The sequence below is a fragment of the Asparagus officinalis genome, chromosome 7, assembly GCF_001876935.1.
Source record: "Asparagus officinalis chromosome 7, Aspof.V1, whole genome shotgun sequence".
Lineage (NCBI taxonomy): Eukaryota > Viridiplantae > Streptophyta > Magnoliopsida > Asparagales > Asparagaceae > Asparagus > Asparagus officinalis.
In genome coordinates this window covers 15,720,301-15,739,217 of record NC_033800.1, presented here as the reverse complement: position 1 = coordinate 15,739,217, position 18,917 = coordinate 15,720,301, and the positions used below count along the sequence as shown (strand labels likewise).

The 18,917-nt window shown below is 36.3% G+C and overlaps 2 protein-coding genes and 1 pseudogene across 2 annotated transcripts; 1 reads left to right on the top strand and 2 right to left on the bottom strand.

Moving 5' to 3' along the window:
• LOC109850879 (protein trichome birefringence-like 33) lies at positions 614-4,147 on the bottom strand. The gene is made up of 5 exons (XM_020420964.1): positions 3,692-4,147; positions 2,546-2,717; positions 2,263-2,462; positions 1,809-1,967; positions 614-1,027 (listed from the first exon to the last, which is right to left on the bottom strand). The coding sequence occupies exons 1-5, from the start codon at positions 4,102-4,104 to the stop codon at positions 688-690; spliced, it is 1,284 nt and encodes a 427-aa protein (XP_020276553.1). The 5' UTR covers positions 4,105-4,147; the 3' UTR covers positions 614-687.
• LOC109846733 lies at positions 7,663-8,729 on the top strand. Its single transcript, XM_020415980.1, has 3 exons — positions 7,663-7,822; positions 7,890-8,015; positions 8,206-8,729. The coding sequence occupies exons 1-3, from the start codon at positions 7,663-7,665 to the stop codon at positions 8,727-8,729; spliced, it is 810 nt and encodes a 269-aa protein (XP_020271569.1).
• On the bottom strand, positions 13,435-17,382 carry LOC109849069 (annotated as a pseudogene).

Here is an 18,917-nt window from a genome sequence, read left to right as displayed (position 1 = left end):
TTATAGGCAAGAGAAGAGATGGGAGTGCCCTGCTGTCTCCAGCTGGAGGAAGGGAGCACGGAAGAAAAAAGGGGCCGAAATGGGAGCATGGGGTCTTGTCCTATCTCCCCACGTTCCCACACACAGAGCGTGGGAGCATGACCCTCCCCATGCTACTGTGTGAACAGAGGCATGGCACTGTCCTGTGCCTCTCCATGTACACATATATGTATACGAATTTGAGGTACATCGAAGACTAAGGTTTTAGAAATCTACAATCCTATATTAAGACCCCGTTTGGATCCAGTTTTTGAGGGAAAGCTGCCAAAAAGCTGACATATTTGGTAGCTTTCCCCCCTTTTACCCATTCAAAAAACTGATCCAAACAGCCCCTAATAACATTACAATTAGAAAACCACTGTTCCTTTGTCCGCGGTTGAAGGCCAAAAGACTAAACCATGCATATATCGATATTACTGGCTATTTCCTTTTCGATTGTCGAGTGATCAAAGTGAGCTAACCTGCATTTCGATGGCTAATTATCAGTGGATTATGATCTTAAGCCCGACTTGCCATGTTGACAATAGACTAAGAGCTATCCCAAAGGCTTAGAGCATTTTAAGTACTAAGTGTGTGATGAGATTGTATAATTTCCTCTTCTTCTTCTTTTTTGGCTATCTTATCCAACAAAATATAAGTACGGTTGTCCTAAGGATAAAATAGCTTAGCATACAGTAACTCATTCCAAGTATCCTGTAACCCTGGCAAACACCAATGAACGCAATCAGCATAGCTCTTGGGGTTTGCCAGCTGCTCAGGTGTCAGCTTATTCCACTGTTTCTTGTATATCGCAGTGTGCGCATCCTTTCGGTACTCCGATAGCTGCGTTATGTTGACGACCGTGATGGGGACCTTTGATCTCTCGAGAGTTCGCTTCAGTACTCGCATTATGTTTTTCCTTGAGCCACCCCCCCAGTATGTCGGGTCCTCTATCGGAGTTGTTTCGTTCAGGCAGTTGCCAGTAGGATCACCTCCCCATTCTTTGCTCCTGCGAAAATTATTTGGACAGTGTTACTACTTAGGTATGATATAATGTTGCATATAACCGAAGTTTGAGTATGTCCATGTGTTTGGAGCTTGGGAACAAAACATTGCGATGCTACACATTGAAATAGATGATTTATTAGTCTTACACAATCAAGAAGTACATGAGATTATACTCTGGCTGATACTTTCCCCTACTTTGTAATTACTTAAATATCGGAAAAACCTATAAGTTCGGATAATTGTTGGATAACCCCCCATAACTTTGAAAATATTAGACAAACCCCTCTTTAGTTTAGGGATTATCAGAACACCCCAATTCCCCGTCTCCCCGTCCCCCACCCCCAGCCCCACCCTTTTTCTTCTACATTTCAAATTTAAGAAAACATTCCTACTTGTAAAATCTCAAAGTTAAAAGTTATGGGGGGTTATCCAATAATCGTCCACAGTTAAGGTGGGAGGAGTTGGGGGATGTTTCTAATATTTAGCCTTTTCAATTCCCTAAATTGTTTTTTATAACACTTATATACCCAGAAGTTTTAAAAATTATCTGAAATGACATTTACATTCTGTTATGCAAATGTGAGAATATTTTCGTGAATATTCTCATGTGACACTCACATGCTAATTTTAGAATTGTTTACCACTTAGTATTTGCTGATTTATTGTTAAATCTATCCTAATTCTATCTCAAATCTAGCTAGCTAATTAAGAAACAATCAAACTAAGTGTATCTTAAAAAGTCAATGAAAAATCTAAGCTATACGGGAAAAAAAATTACTCACTTCTCATGAGTAGGTGACATGCTAGTAAAGAAAACTCTGGTCGTATTAGGATCCATGTTCTTCTCCACCCATCTCACCATTCTAGTCAACGCCACTCTGTATGCATCCTCGGTCTCCATCATCTCAAAATTCTTCATGTCACCTGAGAAAGGCCCTGTCCTGTAATATTCCACCACAAAACCAACTTTTGAACATAAGACATCATAAATTTAAGCGTAATCGCACATTGACCCCCTCTAATCACTATTTTGGACTTACTAAACCTCAACTTTCATTCTTGCAGATAGGCCACCCACAATTAAATTTGAGTACAAAAAATTAAACCAAGAGGGTCTATCCGGCCACAAAACAATGAAACTACACGGGTAGTAAGTTCAAAACGATGATAACAGGGGGTCTATATGCAATTAAACCCAATTTGAAAGTAGAATGAGCTTTTGGGAAGAAAATTTACAGGACTTTCATCGGCACACCAGTCATCCACCAGAGGTAAGTATTGAAGACCATAATATCAGCTCCCTTCCAATGTCGTGCATGCTTATGTATGGATCTACCTCTAACAATTCTATCTGTTACTCGATGCACAATTGCGTTGTCTGAGTTTGATTCGACTAGAAAGGGAGCCCAATAGAATTCAATGGTGGCATTGTAGTCCTAAATGCACGTAACAGTTCAATCTTTAGTATGTTCCTTACCAAGTAAATTTGGCTTTTGAGTGAAAAAGAAATGATATTTACCATTGCACTGAAGACGGTGAGGGATTCAATAGTTTTTATTGATTTTCGATCCTTAGGGATCACTCCTTGTAGGAGGCACACTAAGGATATGAATTGGCCACGATTTAGAGAATCGCCAGTGAACACCATTCTTTTTCCTCGAAGATTTTCAAGCATGAAGGTTGCGTTGAAGCTATCATTTCAACAAAGATGAAAAGGGTGAGAGGCAGTTAATATTAAAGAAGTTGGGGATAAATATTGATGATTTTACTCTTGACTTGAGAATGTTGTAAACGGTATATACCCGTTCGAGACAATTACATGAGGCTGAACAGAGACTTTGAACAAAATGTTTTCACATGGAGGCTAGAGTATTATTGGTTCTTTTAAGTTGGTACTTGGTTAGTTCTAAAAGATTCTAGTGGCAAGAAATTAATTAAGTAGATCTAAATAACTTGATTCAGTCAACTAAAGAAAATAGCCGAATCATAATGGTGGTTACGTTACCTTCTCCCACTAAGAATTGTTTTTCTCTTGTAGTTGGTCGTACCGGCCATGTTTGTTTTCCTATGATGCAAAATCAAAGCCTACCACTTCCTTCTTAGTTTCGAAGAAATTGTACAGCTCCTTCAATCAAGTTGTTTGCACTAATCTCACATTGTCATTTTGATTGTAATTGCAGTTATATATTATGATAACAAAAAAATTGTTTCTGATTCAGATTCATGACTTTTTTAAAAAATTCTGTCTATCTGGAGGTCATTACCATTTTGGTAACAAAGAGAAAATTGCAACAAATGGGGTGGGGGGTGCACAGTGAAACAAATGTCAGAAATAAACTATTTCAAACATTGAGTAAGATTTACTGCACAAATCCAGATTTATTCATCTGAAAATGTGACAAATCATCCAACAACAATTTTTGGAGAGAGAATTACAGCTCAATGATTACTGTTAATTGATAGATGATTAATCAGACAAAACTTGCGCACTTGATAACGCTATATTTCTATTCCAAGATAACTTTTCCTACAACTAGCCACAATTCAATTTTCAGACAATACTTACACCTGAATTGATCATGACTACCTTGGATAACTTAAAAAAAAAAAAAAAAAAAAAAAAAAAAACATGAATCAAATAGTACTCAGCAAAGAATTTTCATACCTAGGCAAAGAACATCCATGAGGTTGCCATCTCCAATGCATATAGCCTCTATCAGGTCTCCCAAAAGTCTGGCAAGTGAGCTGAGGTTGTATATAAGGACACTCCTCCTCTTTATAAAAAGGCCGAGACTCTTCATCATAAACCCATCTTCCCTCAAAAATATTGCATCCTTCCTCATTTCTCCCAATGGCAAATGGAAACTTAACCTCTTTTTGTATATTATCACCATGTGGCGATAGTAGCTCTTCTGACTGTTGAGAGTTAACAAACGAGTGGCGAACTATGCAACTAAAATCCTCCCCATAGAGAATTGTGACGAAGAGAATGAAGGATATCGCAATTACGTAGAAAGAGAATGAAGGGGTTAACGAAATGTTTTTCCGATTGGAAGAGGATGAGGATGGAGATTTCATTTTTGAGCTCTTTGGTTTGAGAGAGGGGGGAGAGAGAGAGAGAGAGAGAGAGAGAGAGAGAGAGAGAGAGAGAGAGAGAGAGAGAGGGAGAGAGAGAGAGAGAGAGAGAGAGAGAGAGAGAGAGAGAGAGAGAGAGAGAGGCCTAGTATGAAGCTTCAGAGGAGTGTATTATAAGCAAAGGTTTTTCAAATATTGCATTGAGACATTTGGAATTAGGTCATAAATCAAGTGTAACTATCATTAGGTCTGCTCTCTAATTAAATATGTCACCTAACTACCTGCTACCTTTTTTATTCTATAGTATGTATGTGTACTTCATGCTATTTGTTTTGTGTATTGAGGTGGGAAAAAAGGTTATTTGAAATGTTTTTAGTCATTAATGTATGTATATAAAAAAATGAGGTAGGCGTTATAAAAGGAAAACTACTGTATAAATTTTGATGCCATCATCCAATCATGACATGAAAGTGAATGTTGAGATGTGGACGTTCTGTAATTTTTAAACATGTGTTTCAATGTACCATTTTATTATGAGAGATAAGATAATCATCTTGATCGTGAGATTTGGGGTACACTTGAGATTAATATTTGACAAACAATCTGAGATTTGGGGTACACTTGAGATTAATATTTGACAAACAATCCATCATTCTTCTCGTCATGATACATGTTTTAGGCCAAAAGAGAACCATATTGTAAATATACGCATCTTCTTCTTGTTTATTTTTCCAATATTTTTGCACTCGTATATTTTGATCTATCTGTATCCTTTTGGACTTTACTATGTCAGTATTATATATTGCAAGGAGGTTTAGTATCAACCCAAGCTTAAGAGGGAAAATACTCGGTGACCTAACCGTATGGATAAGAACTCTAGGAGTTGAATCGATCAAAGAAGTAGACTAGCTTTACATACATTTCTTAATTCCCTTTAGCTGTGAATGAGTCATATACGTAACAACTCTAGAACTTTAAACAATGAAAATTAGTAGCACATGATGTAATTTGGTGCACTTTCTTTTAATTAAGGCCTCTCTTGTACCTCATTCACCATGTCACAAATAGAGTTGGCAGTTATTATTTCTTTATGTAGAAGAAAGAAACATTTAGAACCATATAAAAGTTGCATGTCATTTTCTAGCTGTTGAGTGAAAGGAAAATGTGCGGTTAGGTGGAGAGAGAACGTGAAGGATTGGTCATTTAAAAAAAAATAATTATATGAATAAATGATTATATGGATTCAGCTGAGGTTTCAGTGTCAACTTTTAGAGAGCAGTTGAGGGAGTTGAGTTGAGTATATTTTAAGGGTTTGCTGAATGCTTTATAAGTGTTAGTTAGGATTAAACTGTTATGATTAAGATAGAGAAATTTGTAGAACAGCCTGTGAAGGGAAATAATATAAGTGAGCAAATGAGACAGGTTGGTATAAGTAAGCAAAAGGTGGGGTTCAATGTGAGAACAAGAGAGCATTTTTTTTTAATTTTTAACGAATAGGGAGTGGTGTGATGATGATTCTAAGTTTTCGGTGTTAAGTAAGATTCTGGATGCCCTGTTTATGTGATTAGTTTATGATTTCTTGAGAGAATGGTTCAAAAGGGACCTGCCTAGATTAGAGAATATTGGCCTTTTTTATTCTTCTTGTTCTTCTTCTTCTTCATATTTTTTTTTTATTTTCTTAAGATTTTTTTTATATTTTTTAATTTTTTTTATTGATACTCTGTTTAGATAAAGAACTTTTACCCGTAGCTTATTGCAGAGACTGTTTGTTTTCATTCCTGCAACTTGTGTAACATTTGAGGACATTCTGTTTTTTATAATTACATATTTTTTAAAAACTTTTTATTGAGGAATCCGAGGTGCGCGAGCCCTGCTATATGTCACGCAAAGATGGGCACGCAGCCTATCTCGCGTGAGAGGGATAGGGGATGGGACCCACAGCAGGAAGTGGGTCCCACCCCCTATCCCTTCTCACGTGAGATGGGCTGCGTGGCCATCTTCGCGTGACAAATAGAGTTTTTGTACTCCCATCGTTGTTCTAAAAAAAAATCTTTTGCGCGCTTGGTTTTTATGTGGGATCAATACAAGGGTATTTGAGAGAATTAGTTTGAGATCGGATGTAGATGTAAACTTATTGGTTTTGTATAATGTGGGTCTTGAACTCCCTCTAATCAATACACTGAAACACGGGAAAATTGAGTGTTATATTTTTATATTCTAACATTCACCTGCAGGTTGAGCGTTATATTTTTATATTTTAACATGCCCCCACAAGTTGAGCGTTATATTTTTATATTTTTATATTTTTATGTTCTAATATAGACTCGCGGAGCGATGTCAAGTTTTAGAATATCCACTTCAAATTCATGTCCACTGTGATTTAAACCGTGATTGCTCTGATAGCATCTTATAGTTCATCTAACCGTTACACTAAAATCCTAAAGTTATGGTAAGAATTAAGGGTTATTGTTTCAAGTTGGTCATCTTTTTAGGGCTTGAAATCTAAATTTTTTTAAAAAATTAACACAAATGCGTGAGTCTAGCTTTCGGGCCACAAAAACGGTGCTCAACCTACAGGGGGCATGTTAGAATATAAAAATATAGCCTTCAACTCTCACTACAAGTTTAAAGTTTTGTTGTATTGGTTAGACGAACTTTAAGATGATATAAGAGCATCCATGTTCAAAACCCACCGGTCATGAAATTTAAAATGGATTTTCTAAAATTTGACACCGGATTTTCTAAAATTTGATACCCCAGACTAAGTCCAAGTTTCAGCCCCCAACCCTTAACTCTTACCATATCTTCATAACTTAAGAGTGTGTATGGCGTATCTAATGTAAATTTGATTTGTTGCCACTCCTTGAAATATTTATTTTAAACTAACATAAGTGTCTTTCTCACGATTCTTCTTGAGCCAAAAAATAATATAGATTTTCTAAAGGCTGCCACTCCTTACTGCCTGATCCAGAGGTAATATCCAATGGCCCTTTGCTCTCACCTGAACAAAGAAATATGCTCAGCTCTCTTGTCACTAGGGAGGAAATTAAACAAGCAGTTTTCTCCATGCCTAATGAAAAAAGTCCTGGACCAGATGGCTTCAGTGCTTATTTCTTCAAAGCTTCCTGGAGCATTATTGAAGAGGAGCTTTATGAAGCAATTGAAGAATTCTTTAATTCTGGCAAAAAGTTGGGTACATTCAATTCCACAGCTATCACTCTGATTCTTAAAGTGCTCAATCCTCAAAATGCAACAGATTTTAGGCCAATTGCTTGTTGTAATTGTGTTTACAAAATCATTTCAAAAATCATTGCAAGGAGGATTCAGAAGATCATGGGATACTTGATTAGTGATGCCCAAAGTGCATTTGTGAAGGGGAGGCTTATCTCCAGCAATATTCTTCTAGCTCATGATCTCATCAAACATTACACCATGAAAAATACATCTTGAAGAGCTATTCTAAATATTGATTTGAGGAAAGCTTTCGACACAATAAACTGGCAATTCCTCAGAAGTATGTTGACAGGGTTAGGGTTTCCTGATAATATGATTGGATGGATAATGGAATGCATTTCTACTCCAAAATACTCTCTGTCTATCAATGGAACTTTGTATGGATATTTTCAAGGTGCAAGAGGATTAAGGAAAGGTGATCCTATGTCTCCATATCTTTTTGTAATCGACTTGGAATATTTATCGAGGAAGTTGGATACTCTCAAGGGTGATAGGCTCTATAAATTTCATCCTAAAATGCAATAGATTGAAAATTTCACACCTGGTTTTTGCAGATGACCTCCTGCTTTTTGGTAAAGCAGATATGAGCTCAGTTACAAGATTAAATGAGTGTCTCATGGAGTTTAGCCAAGTTTCAGGTTTGGAACCAAATCCTACTAAATGCTCAATGTTCTTGAGTGGTATTGATGAGGTTTTAAAAGCTCAAATATGCTCATATCTCAAATTCTCTGAAGGGGTTCTACCTATGAGATACATGGGTGTTCCTCTTATCTCAAAAAAGATTTTCTTGGCTTGATTGTTCTCCTCTTATAAGCAGAATCTCCTCTCAGTTTCAAAATTGGCAGAATAACAAAACTCTATCTTATGCAGGGAGATTACAATGGATCAAGTCAGTTATCTTAGGGATTCAAATGTTTTGGACAAGTAATTACATACTACCAATTAAAGTACTAGAGAAGATTGATAAGATGTGTGCTGATTTCCTTTGGGGTCATAAAATGCACTTGGTGGCATGGTCTGCTATTTGTCAAGATCATAATCAAGGTGGCTTGGGGGTATATTTAGCAAAATTTTGTAATTATGCTTCTGCTGCTAAGCTGCTTTGGATGATACATAATAAGAAAGACATTCTGTGGATTAAATGGATACATGGAAACTATTTGAGGCAGAATAATGTTTGGCAAGTGCAAAACAGAGAAAGTGACTCTTGGATGTGGAAACAAAATCTAAAAGTTAGGGATTTGTTAGCATTGAAGCTTGGCAATACTGATAATCTTCTTTCTGTCATCAATAGCTGTTGTACCGGTGATAAATCCAGCATTTTTTCTATGTATAAGAGATTAAACCAGCAGGTTCCTTCAACAGCAATATCAGGGACTATCTGGGGTGGTTGACACTACCCTAAGCATTCCTTCATCTTGTGGTTGGCTTCCATCTCAAGGTTGTTAACTCAAGATAGATTGTGCAGAATGAGGATCCTTAATTCAAATCAGTGTGTGCTATGCACTGATATCAATCAAAGAGAAACCTGCAGTCACTTATTCTTTGACTGTGAATACTCAGCGACAGTTTGGAATAAAGCAATGGACTGGGTTGGCTTCAATTGGAAATCGTGTAGCTGGCATCATCTTTCATCCTGGTTTAGTATGAGCTTGAGAGGGATTGGTTTCAAAGCAAAGCTTAAAAGGATGGTTTTATCAGCGCCAGTTTATATGCTCTGGTAGGAAAGGAACCTTAGGCTTTTTCAGGGACATGCACGAGATTCTGATACTCTCTTTCGTACACTGAAGTTTAGCATATACTCTAAGCTTTTGAATGTAAAAATCCCAATTCATGTAAAGGAATATATTGAGAGACTGCCTTAAGGAATTGGAGCCATAACAGGCTCTGGTTGAATATTTAGAAATGTAATTCATTTTCATATTTGGTAATGAATAAAAATATTTTCATTGACCAAAAAAATATATATAGATGAATTCATTGACATTAAAATTGACCTCTCAACCAATTCTTTTTTTTTTCTTTTTTCTTTTTTCTATATACTATTGTCCACATTTCATTTAATTTGAGATAATAACAAAGATTCAAGACCAAATATTAGGAATGCATCTAATCCTTCAATTATTCTTCGTTCATATACTTTCCTCAATATAAAAGAAAATAATAGAACCCACCCCGAGTAACCCAGATGGTTGGGAGGTTCCAATATGACTTCCACGGTATTGGGTTTAATTTCTAAGCTGGGTTATTAAAAAAAATGAGGGACCTCACTTAAGTTTGATTAAGATTTAACCACTTGAGTTAATTTATGAGTGAAAAAATAGTGACCTAGTTCAAAGAAGCTAAATTATTTGATGGACTTACATGTCAATCATATAATATGGAAGATTTTTCTAAATCAAATGAAAATATGACAGATCAATATATAAAAATCCAATTTTCAAGGGTATAAGTATGTATTTCGAAGGTAAATATGCAAAAATAAATAAATAAATACATTAAAAAAATATTGATATGCCATAACCGAGCTCAAATCAGTTCACACTCAAGTGACTCAATTAGAAGACCGTTGGATTCCAAACCTAAAGATTAACAAGTTATAACTCTTCACCGAGAGATGAACTCAGTGATGATTCAAGGGACAAAGTAATGTCATGTCGAGTAAATATGTTTTTCATCAGGTGCAAAAGTTATAATTTTGACACCTGGTCAGTGATGCTATTATCAGTTCGTGTTTATGTATCTATAGGAACAAAGAGATCAATTTTTTTTTTAATAAAAGGGATAAAATCATTTGTAGCCAGCAATGTATGTCACAAGCTTAGCTGCTGTTGAGGTTGTAAGACCATCTCCAACGGGCCTCTATATCTCCAAAATCTTCAAATTTGGAGAGTGGAACCTCTCTAACCACTCTCCAAATTTGAAGATCTTCAAATTTGACCCTCCAAATTTGGAGGGTGAGGAGAAAAAATGGAGAGCATCTCCATAATACTATTCATGGTTTATTAATTACAACTTTGCCATTTTTAACTATTTGATTTCTTAAAAATTACCACTTTGCCATCCTTCTTATTAATTTAAATTAGATGTTTAATTTCAAATAAATATAGTTAAAAAATTATTAATCTAATATTTGAAAGCATTATATATTTGGAAAGGGCTCGTTGAGATCTTTAAAATAAAACTAAAATTAATTTATTTTAGTATTATTATAAAATTATTAATTTTTAAATTAAATAAATAAGTATCAGACATGAAACTTTAAATACGGGGATCTATTTAACTTGCTCCATAAGAAAATACAAGCATAAATTATAATATGTTTGCGACCTATGGTATGTTGTATTAGAGGTTAATATTTGCTTTCTTGTTCTATCGATGTATGCTTTCGCTGTTATTTTAGATTTTTTTTCTTTTTTAATATGTTGTATTACAGTATTAATATTGGATTCATTTTAAAGCTCTCATCGACACCTTTATAATGTTATAAATTTTTTTTCCAAATAAATTATTAACAATAAAATTATTAACGTAAACTATATCCAAAATTGTTTAATTTATATGGCTTTTTTTGATAAAAATAAATAAAAAGAAAAACATTTGGAGAGTGTGGGTTGGAGCAACCCTCCAAGTCCAAATTCCACCCTCCAAATTGGAATATTCCTAGAATATTCCAATTTGGAGGGTGAAATTTGGAGGGTATGGTTGGAGATGCCCTAAGGGCACGCGATGGTGGTCAAAATTATCGATCAACTCTGTAGATGTCAGTTGTGGTCTGAGCCTGGGAGAAAATACAGCTCTTGCTTTTTCTGGAGCTTTTCAGGTATTCTTGATCTTCAGTGTTGTGATTGCATCATTTCCATTACTCCTCTTTGAGTGATGACCGTATATGCATACGGTCACTCGTGATGCAAGAACAAAAAAATTCGTTCAAATATGCAATTACGTGTTGCCTCCTTCCTACGTAGTTAGTTATATGTTGATTTTATTATGCGAACATTCTTTTATTACATTTTTTCTGCTTCTTTTCAATAAATTTAACCCTCTACCTTCGAGAGGGTGGCCTCAAGCTTGTCAAAATTAGAGGAGAAGCCATGCAGGTTTGCATCCGAAACGTCGCTGCATCTACCCGAGTTCTGTGAAACTTACTGAAGCTATTGTTAATTTATTCAAGGTGTTGATATTACGATTTCCTTTCAGGATTTCAGGATGCTGCTGATAGTTAGTGTCATAGGCCTGGATTCAGAAAAAGTACAATTGTTATGTGATGCAGCTAATGAGGAAGTTGATGAAAAAAATAAAGTTCAAATTGCGAACTTTCTATGCCCGACATCATTCACTCTCATTTTTTTTCAGTTTTGTAGCATTGTTTGAACAATTGTCTTCTAACTGAAATTAGTTTTAATTTGAGGGTAATTGTGCTGTCTCTGGTGGTGTCAACGGAGCGGAAGCAGTCGAAGCCAAGGCGAAATCTTTGAAGGCACGGATGACAGTAATTTATAGAAACCCTTCAAGTGTTTGTCATGCGCATTGCGCATGGGATAAAACCTTCAAAGGTTGCTACTTGCGGACCTCGATTCCTCTTCCTTCATTAACCTTAAACATTCTACATTCTATGCTAGAAGCTGGGAATGTGGCAATATAAATGTGCACGCGAGGGAGGGATGAGATCGAAGAGAAACGAAGAAAGAACAACTGTGGTTTGCTTGCCTGAACATCCAATAACCTCAATTTTTTCGATTGTTCCCTTACAGTGAGGTATAGTTTCATTGCCTGAAACAAAAAAAAGTAATTAACTTCATCAAAATGCCTCAAAATCTTCAGAATTTTGGTGTCCTGAGGCCGTAAGATGCAGCACGCCATGAAATCGTCTGTTGCGGATAATTCAACGTAAAAGAGTGCGTAGCCATGTCATGGGGCTTGTTTTGAGAGCCAAAGTTTCCAAATTTTCATGTGTAAAATGTGCAAAAATCAAATGTGCGATATTTATTTAGTGATTTTGCTACGCTCAAAATCTTCGATTGGTATCATATGTCTCGTTGATCCAAAGAAACGTGCCTCTAAATTGTATATACCTTGAAACTGATCGAGGCTACTATCACTTCCAGAATCATCGAAGGTCCTACCGTAAACCATTCCAAATCCACGCTGTCGAGCTGTAATTAACTTTGTTTCTCTATATAAGTTAGTTAACCGCTTGCATAATCTTGAATGACCTCGTAATTACATATGACAATGTTTTGAATTTCCTGCTCAAACTCGAGTCGCGCCTTCATCAAACTCTCGCCCAATACATTGTCTCGCCAACTACATTGCATTCGATTGAAGATGATGAGCGCAGTAGTTAAACTAGCATCCATCAAACAGAGGCACACCTGAAAACATCATTCGTTTCGAAAACGAGCTTTGCTATAGAAACGTAAAATATGGGACTAACAGGGGGACAGGTGAAGTATCCCCCACCTATTACATAATGAGCTGATTTGGGTCCTTGAGGAATTTTTCTTAAAAATTAACCAAACAAAATTTAATCTAGAATTAGTTCAATAAAATCAATTTTAGACTTGGGGCCAACTAGAGCTGGTTCAAAAGTAACCCAAAATATGGGACTAACAAAGGAACAGGTGAAATACCCCCCTCCTATTGCATAATAAGCTGATTTGGATCCTTGCGAAATTTTTCTTAAAAATTAACCAAACGAAATTTAATCTAGAATTAGTTCAATAAAATCAATTTTAGACTTGGGCCAAGTAGAGCAGGTTCAAAAGTGAACTAGGTTAACGTCAAAGTTGCCAGATAGAGCCTTGACAACTCCACAAAACTAGTTTTAGTGGGCATAATCTTGGTATAAAACCTAGTTTTCAATTTGACAATATTCAGAAAAAGAAAATAGAACTATCTTTAGTTCAAATTCGTGGCCTAGAAACTAGTCCTCTTCTATGCGGACCAAACTCTGGCCTTGCTAAGCTAAAACTAGTTCAAACCCAACCCAATTTTGGAATTGCCAAACAAATTCAAGAAAAACCCAATCCAAGGTGTTCATACATTAAACAACCATTAAGTAACATACGCATTAGGTACCATAAAAAAGCTCAAATCTAGAAATGAAAATTTCACTTAAAGAAATACTAGAATATATGAGCGATCAAAGATCCCTCATAGAAAACAAGGCTGCTCGAGGAAACAGTATCATTAAAACAAAATTTAAGACAAACAAACAATAGGAGTCACCATAATTTTCTGCTCATAAAAAACATTCGATTGACTAAAGCACATCGCGCCAAAAACTGTCCTAAGGTTCAAATAATGCCCATTAAATAGACGTAATGCAAGTTCATGCGCTCTCGGTCACAGGGTATTCGAAAACCACATCTTTACCACAAAGTCTGCGGTAGACTCCAGAAAATGTCTCGAGCTTGTACTCAGTGTTGTTTCGCTCCTTAGGGTCCAAGAATATCTGCAAGGAGAAATTATACATGTCACTACTAAGGACATACAAATTTGTTTCACGTCGTTCTTACAAACAGACATGGAGATGGCAATGCTATCCAATAAATGCAAATGATGATCGTTATATACTCAAAACATGATGCAATTTTATATTTTAGTTACTTTATAAGAGTAAACAGGGGCTGATAATGCCCTACCAGCCCCTCTATGGCGTTAAAGGATGTCACTAAAACAACATCTAGACCACGGCAATGCTATCCAATAAATGCAGACGGTAATTGTTATATACTCAGAACATGATGAAATGTTATACTTTTAGTTACTTTATAAGAGTAAACAGGAGCTGGTATGCCCCTACCAGCCCCAATGGTGTTAAAGGATGTCACTAAAGCAACATCTCTAGACCATTGCAATCAATATCAACATATCCAGATCATAACCGATTACTTCAATCGATGCCACGTTAACATAACACCAGCCAACAACGTGGAGGTACCTACTAACCTCCTTTTACTTATTTTATTGTTTGTTTTAAAATAATGGATAAGATGGACCATCACTTAGCAATGTCACCACCTTGATAAAGGACAAGCTGTAAGACATCAAATCATCAGTGCCATATGATCTAGGTTACAAAATACCTAATAATATTACTTGTATGTCAAACTGAAGATTTAGCTAAAATAAATATCAGGACCAAGGATAGCAATGGACAACTAGTCCTAATACATATTTCTTACCTTGATTATCTTGGAACCATCCAAGCGATACCTTACGCGTTTACCCACAATTTCTGCAGGGTAAACAACATCCTCCAAGATGGCATCATGAACTGCGGTGAGGGTACGGTTGCGAGGGCGAACGACAGCAGAACCCTTCTTTGGCGGCCTCACTATCCTTCGGGAGGCAATGACGAGATGACATCACTAAATAACAGAGGAAAAGAGGAATGAGAGGAGAAGTTCATGCGGCTAAAAGAAAATAATCTACCCAAAGACCACATACTGTCAAAAGTAAAGGCTGGAATTAAAGTGTTCATAAAATCACAAAAAGAACAATGATGCATTTCTAAATGGACTAAGGTCTGTACACATTAGTCAGGGAGCCAGGATAGAACTAATAGGAAGCTGATCAGAATCGTAGGAGACAAACTTTAGTTGACTTGGTCTAGAATGTGATGTTAAAATATCATTCAGAAAGGTTGAAACGAAAAAGATGAAAATAGCATATATAAGAAAGTTTTGGCTCTACAAACTTCTTGTGAACAAAGATATTACCCGAGATCAAATACTGCACCAAAGGCTTTTTGGAGAATGCAAGTAACGACATGAATGCATTGAGGCTGGGTGCATTGAATGCAATAGAAATATTAAGCCTTTTGAGCTTTGGAACTTAGAGCTAAAAGTTGAACAGCTGGTGATAAGACAGTTCTCCAAAATGTCTCGCATTAAATGTTCAAAAATAAAAGGTAAATTTGTAAGCTGCTCTTCACATACATCAATTAAAGAATATGCTTTGTCGCACTCTACATACGATAGACGAATCCAAACTTGCCTTGTTTTCAAATCCTAAATTATGATAACTCGTCACTCGTCAGAATCTTGGAATGATGTTTCTGTTCCATGACAATCGTTGTACCCTTCATAAGACATTTACTCAATTTGATTATATTACGGGTATCCTCAGCTTTATTCAATCAGAATGGAATTACAAAAATAGAAACTTTTTATAAATCAAGGGAAGAGAAAAATAAGAAGTACAGGAACAAGTATAACTAGGTCCTGCAGGAGTACAAAAGGTGAAACAGCATAAAAAGAATATATAATTATCCCCATAGCCAGGAAAGATAGGAAAGCCAACAAAGGCAATCATGTCATTGAATCAAGCATAAATGTACAGAAAATATTTGTAAAAAAGAACTCCAATCTTATTTTAAAGGTTTTGCATGCCTAAGCTGGTCGCAGATAGTTGGGGGCTTCTCAAAAGGCTAGAGTAACTTCCTACTGCAGTAGTAAAGTCAGAGGAAAGAACTGCAATAGTGTCCAGAGAAGAAGAGTGCATCGTAAAAAAGAAAGATGAAGAAGAGTGCACCGTAAAAGAGAAAAAAAAAGGTGCAAAAAGAGACGGAAAAGGGATAGAAGTGAAGAGTGACAAGGTAATGTCAATTGAACCCATATCAATTCAATTTATTCATCATTGATTAACGCAACCCTTTTCATACCTCTACACCTACTGCACTATTATATTACGCAGCAGATGAGTATACAACGGGTCAGATATATGGGTCCATAAAACCTAAGGGAAAATTAGATACGTAGGCAGTAGGATCCACCCAATTAATTCAGAGCATGGTTGTACTTGTACCAAACAAAGAACATAATAATAATAAAAATAATGCTGAAATTAGAACTATCAAGCAAATTAACAAAATAATCTGGTGGAAAATAGATAAATACTGAACATCATCATAAATCTACACAACAAGAAAACACCAAACATGTAAACGGTAACATACATATTCACCGTACATTCCTTTCTACAAATAAAGGTTCTTATCAATTTTTAAAAAAAGTTCAAGTCTCACCTTTCCACTAAATTTCTTTTCCAATTCCCTCACTAGCCTGACATGAATCTTCCTAAAAGCCTTCCTCAGCCTGAATGGAACATGAATAACAACTGCCTTGCGGCTCCCAGCAACATCAACCTGACTGCATAAGTGCATATACATATAAAAACCTCCCTTAGCATTGTTCAAAATTACAATGCATCAACTATACAGCTTTTAAACTTACAGTGCAGAATTGATGTAAAGGTCCTTCAAGTCACTCTTCAGCTCATTGTTCGTATTCTCCAAATCAAAGATCGACTACAATTAACCAAATGTTAGCTTGTTTAAGCCAATAAAACAATAAACATAGTGAAGCTTATTCATAAAAAACGAAACTAACCTGAGCAACATTGTACTCAAATTCAGTGGGCTCAAGACCCTTATCCTTCTGGATCTTCCTACCGGCGGTAAACATGTTGGTTAATCTTACCGGTTACTTCTACACAAAAGCAAAAATTATTGAAGGTTTCAGCGAAAAAACTGTATTAATTTTTTTAATTTATTAAATTTAACTGGTAAACAGAAGAAAGCATGGATCTTTGGTCCGCATACAACCAAAATGTGCTATATTTCTCAATTCTCATGCCATGATAACAAATATACGATGAAATAAGATGCTTTTAAAAAAAAATCACGTCTTGTTGTCATAGTGATCCAAGAAAAAGTGCTTATATAACTATCTAATCAAATACGATTGTCTAAAGGAACAGTCTTGAAACCGTAACCCTAAATATCAAATCTTGGAATACTGAACCGAGCAAAGTTGCCACATTGAGGTCTACATAACATTTGAATGAGGCACACATAACCCGTAGAAAGATAACCATCTAAAGAGAGCGAAATGGAAAACCCTAACCCTAATAAATCGAAGATAGGAGTGAAATACCTGAAAGAGGCGGAAGTGAGAGAGAGAGAGAGGAGGGGAGAGTGCGCGCCGCCGCCTTTAAGGGTTCTGTCGAAGTAATCGCTTCCTGCTCGCGTTTATGTAGGGAGAGCTTTAGCCCTTAGATGGACGGCTGTGATGAGAGATAGGTATCTTATGCATATTGGTCCCTATTCATTTTTTGGGCGGTATTTGCGCATCAGTCCCTTAAATCTATATCTATCTATACTACTATATAATCTATATATCTATACTACTTCTATACTACTATATAATGATCCAAGTGAGGGCAATCCAAAAAATAGACGAGTGGCGAACATTCTCTCTTTCCTACTATAGTTGAAAGGGTAAAAATTAATTTAACAAAAGAGATATTGTCCATGTATTCTACAACATTTTATCCATATTTTACCACAAACATAGATAAAGCCTATACGATTGACTAGTCACTTTTTCTCTCTGTTATTTCTAGAACATCTTAATCAATATTTTTTTTTCATAAAACATAGATAAAGTCTGTATTTGGTTTTCTATAAACAAAAAGTGTATATAGTTATGTTGATGTTAAGTGATCACACAGTCAATAACATCTGTGGTTGGATGGGGTTGAAGTTGATGAGGGGCCGCTTCCTTCCCTGAATATTCAGTTTTGAGTTGGGTGGCTGAAAAGTATGCACATATAAAAACACGTGAGAGGACGGGGACTGGTCCCCCCGTGATTCCTCCCACGATCAAATCAGCTGGTGAGTTAGAGTGGAGAAAGTGAAGAACTGCGAGAGTTCTTGTGGGTGCAGTATGATTTGCAAAAGTAGCTCAGAAATGGCATTCTTTGTGTTCTTTGCCTTATTTACCTTATTTGCCTTCTTTTTCTTGGTATATGGAATAGTGTCCCTATTATAATGGTGGTACGAGGGGCAGAACCGTCATTGTGACCGAGTACAGAATGGCAACAAAGAAGCATGGGCTGGCAGCCGAGTCAGCTGGCGACTAGAGGAGAGATCACCTCAGCATTGAATGGGAAGTGATTGGAAGCATGGCGGTGCTGATATGGTCCGATGAGTCATGAATACTATCGGAGCTAGAGGCATGATGACACCTTCCAGGCATTAACTATGACGTCGACGTTGTCAATGGAGGATCTCGAGGTCGAAGTCCTTTAGCTTGGCCGAAAAGTAACACCTTTCGAGTCGTCATTGGGAGACGTTGAATAGTTGGCCGACTGGACTCGTTGCGAGTCGTATTCGACAAGAGGGCTAACTAGTACTGTCTTTCGAGTCGACGGGAAGGAATGTCGACTCGGCGAGTCAGCTGAGACGTAACCCTTGTCGGTCTTAGCTGCCAATTTGATTGGGGCATTGTATGCAGAAGCACATACGTCTGTTGTTGGCAAAGAGTTGCACTTAGGTGATTGAAAACACCATAACAAGTTATGTAAAGTTTAATTAATCAAATCAAGGTACAAATAAATAATAATGAATAATAACTAAAATTTAAGAAGGATTGTGGCCATAAAAATATAGTTCAAATAATAAATGAATCGAAGTGGATTATAGATAGTTATGAATTGAGATCTTTGTAGTATATATATCTAATTGTGGTCATATAAAAAATATGGTTCAAATAATAAATGATTCGAAGTGG

Coding starts and splice junctions, on each gene's coding strand:
- LOC109850879 (XM_020420964.1), bottom strand. CDS start 4,104: ATGAAATCTCCATCCTCATCCTCTTCCAATCGGAAAAACATTTCGTTA. Junction 2,463..2,545: donor TCACCGTCTTCAGTGCAATG/GTAAATATCATT, acceptor ACGTGCATTTAG/GACTACAATGCCACCATTGA. Junction 1,028..1,808: donor ATGTCACCTACTCATGAGAA/GTGAGTAATTTT, acceptor TAATTTTCGCAG/GAGCAAAGAATGGGGAGGTG.
- LOC109846733 (XM_020415980.1), top strand. CDS start 7,663: ATGGAATGCATTTCTACTCCAAAATACTCTCTGTCTATCAATGGAACT. Junction 7,823..7,889: donor GAAGTTGGATACTCTCAAGG/GTGATAGGCTCT, acceptor TGGTTTTTGCAG/ATGACCTCCTGCTTTTTGGT. Junction 8,016..8,205: donor ATGCTCAATGTTCTTGAGTG/GTATTGATGAGG, acceptor TATCTTATGCAG/GGAGATTACAATGGATCAAG.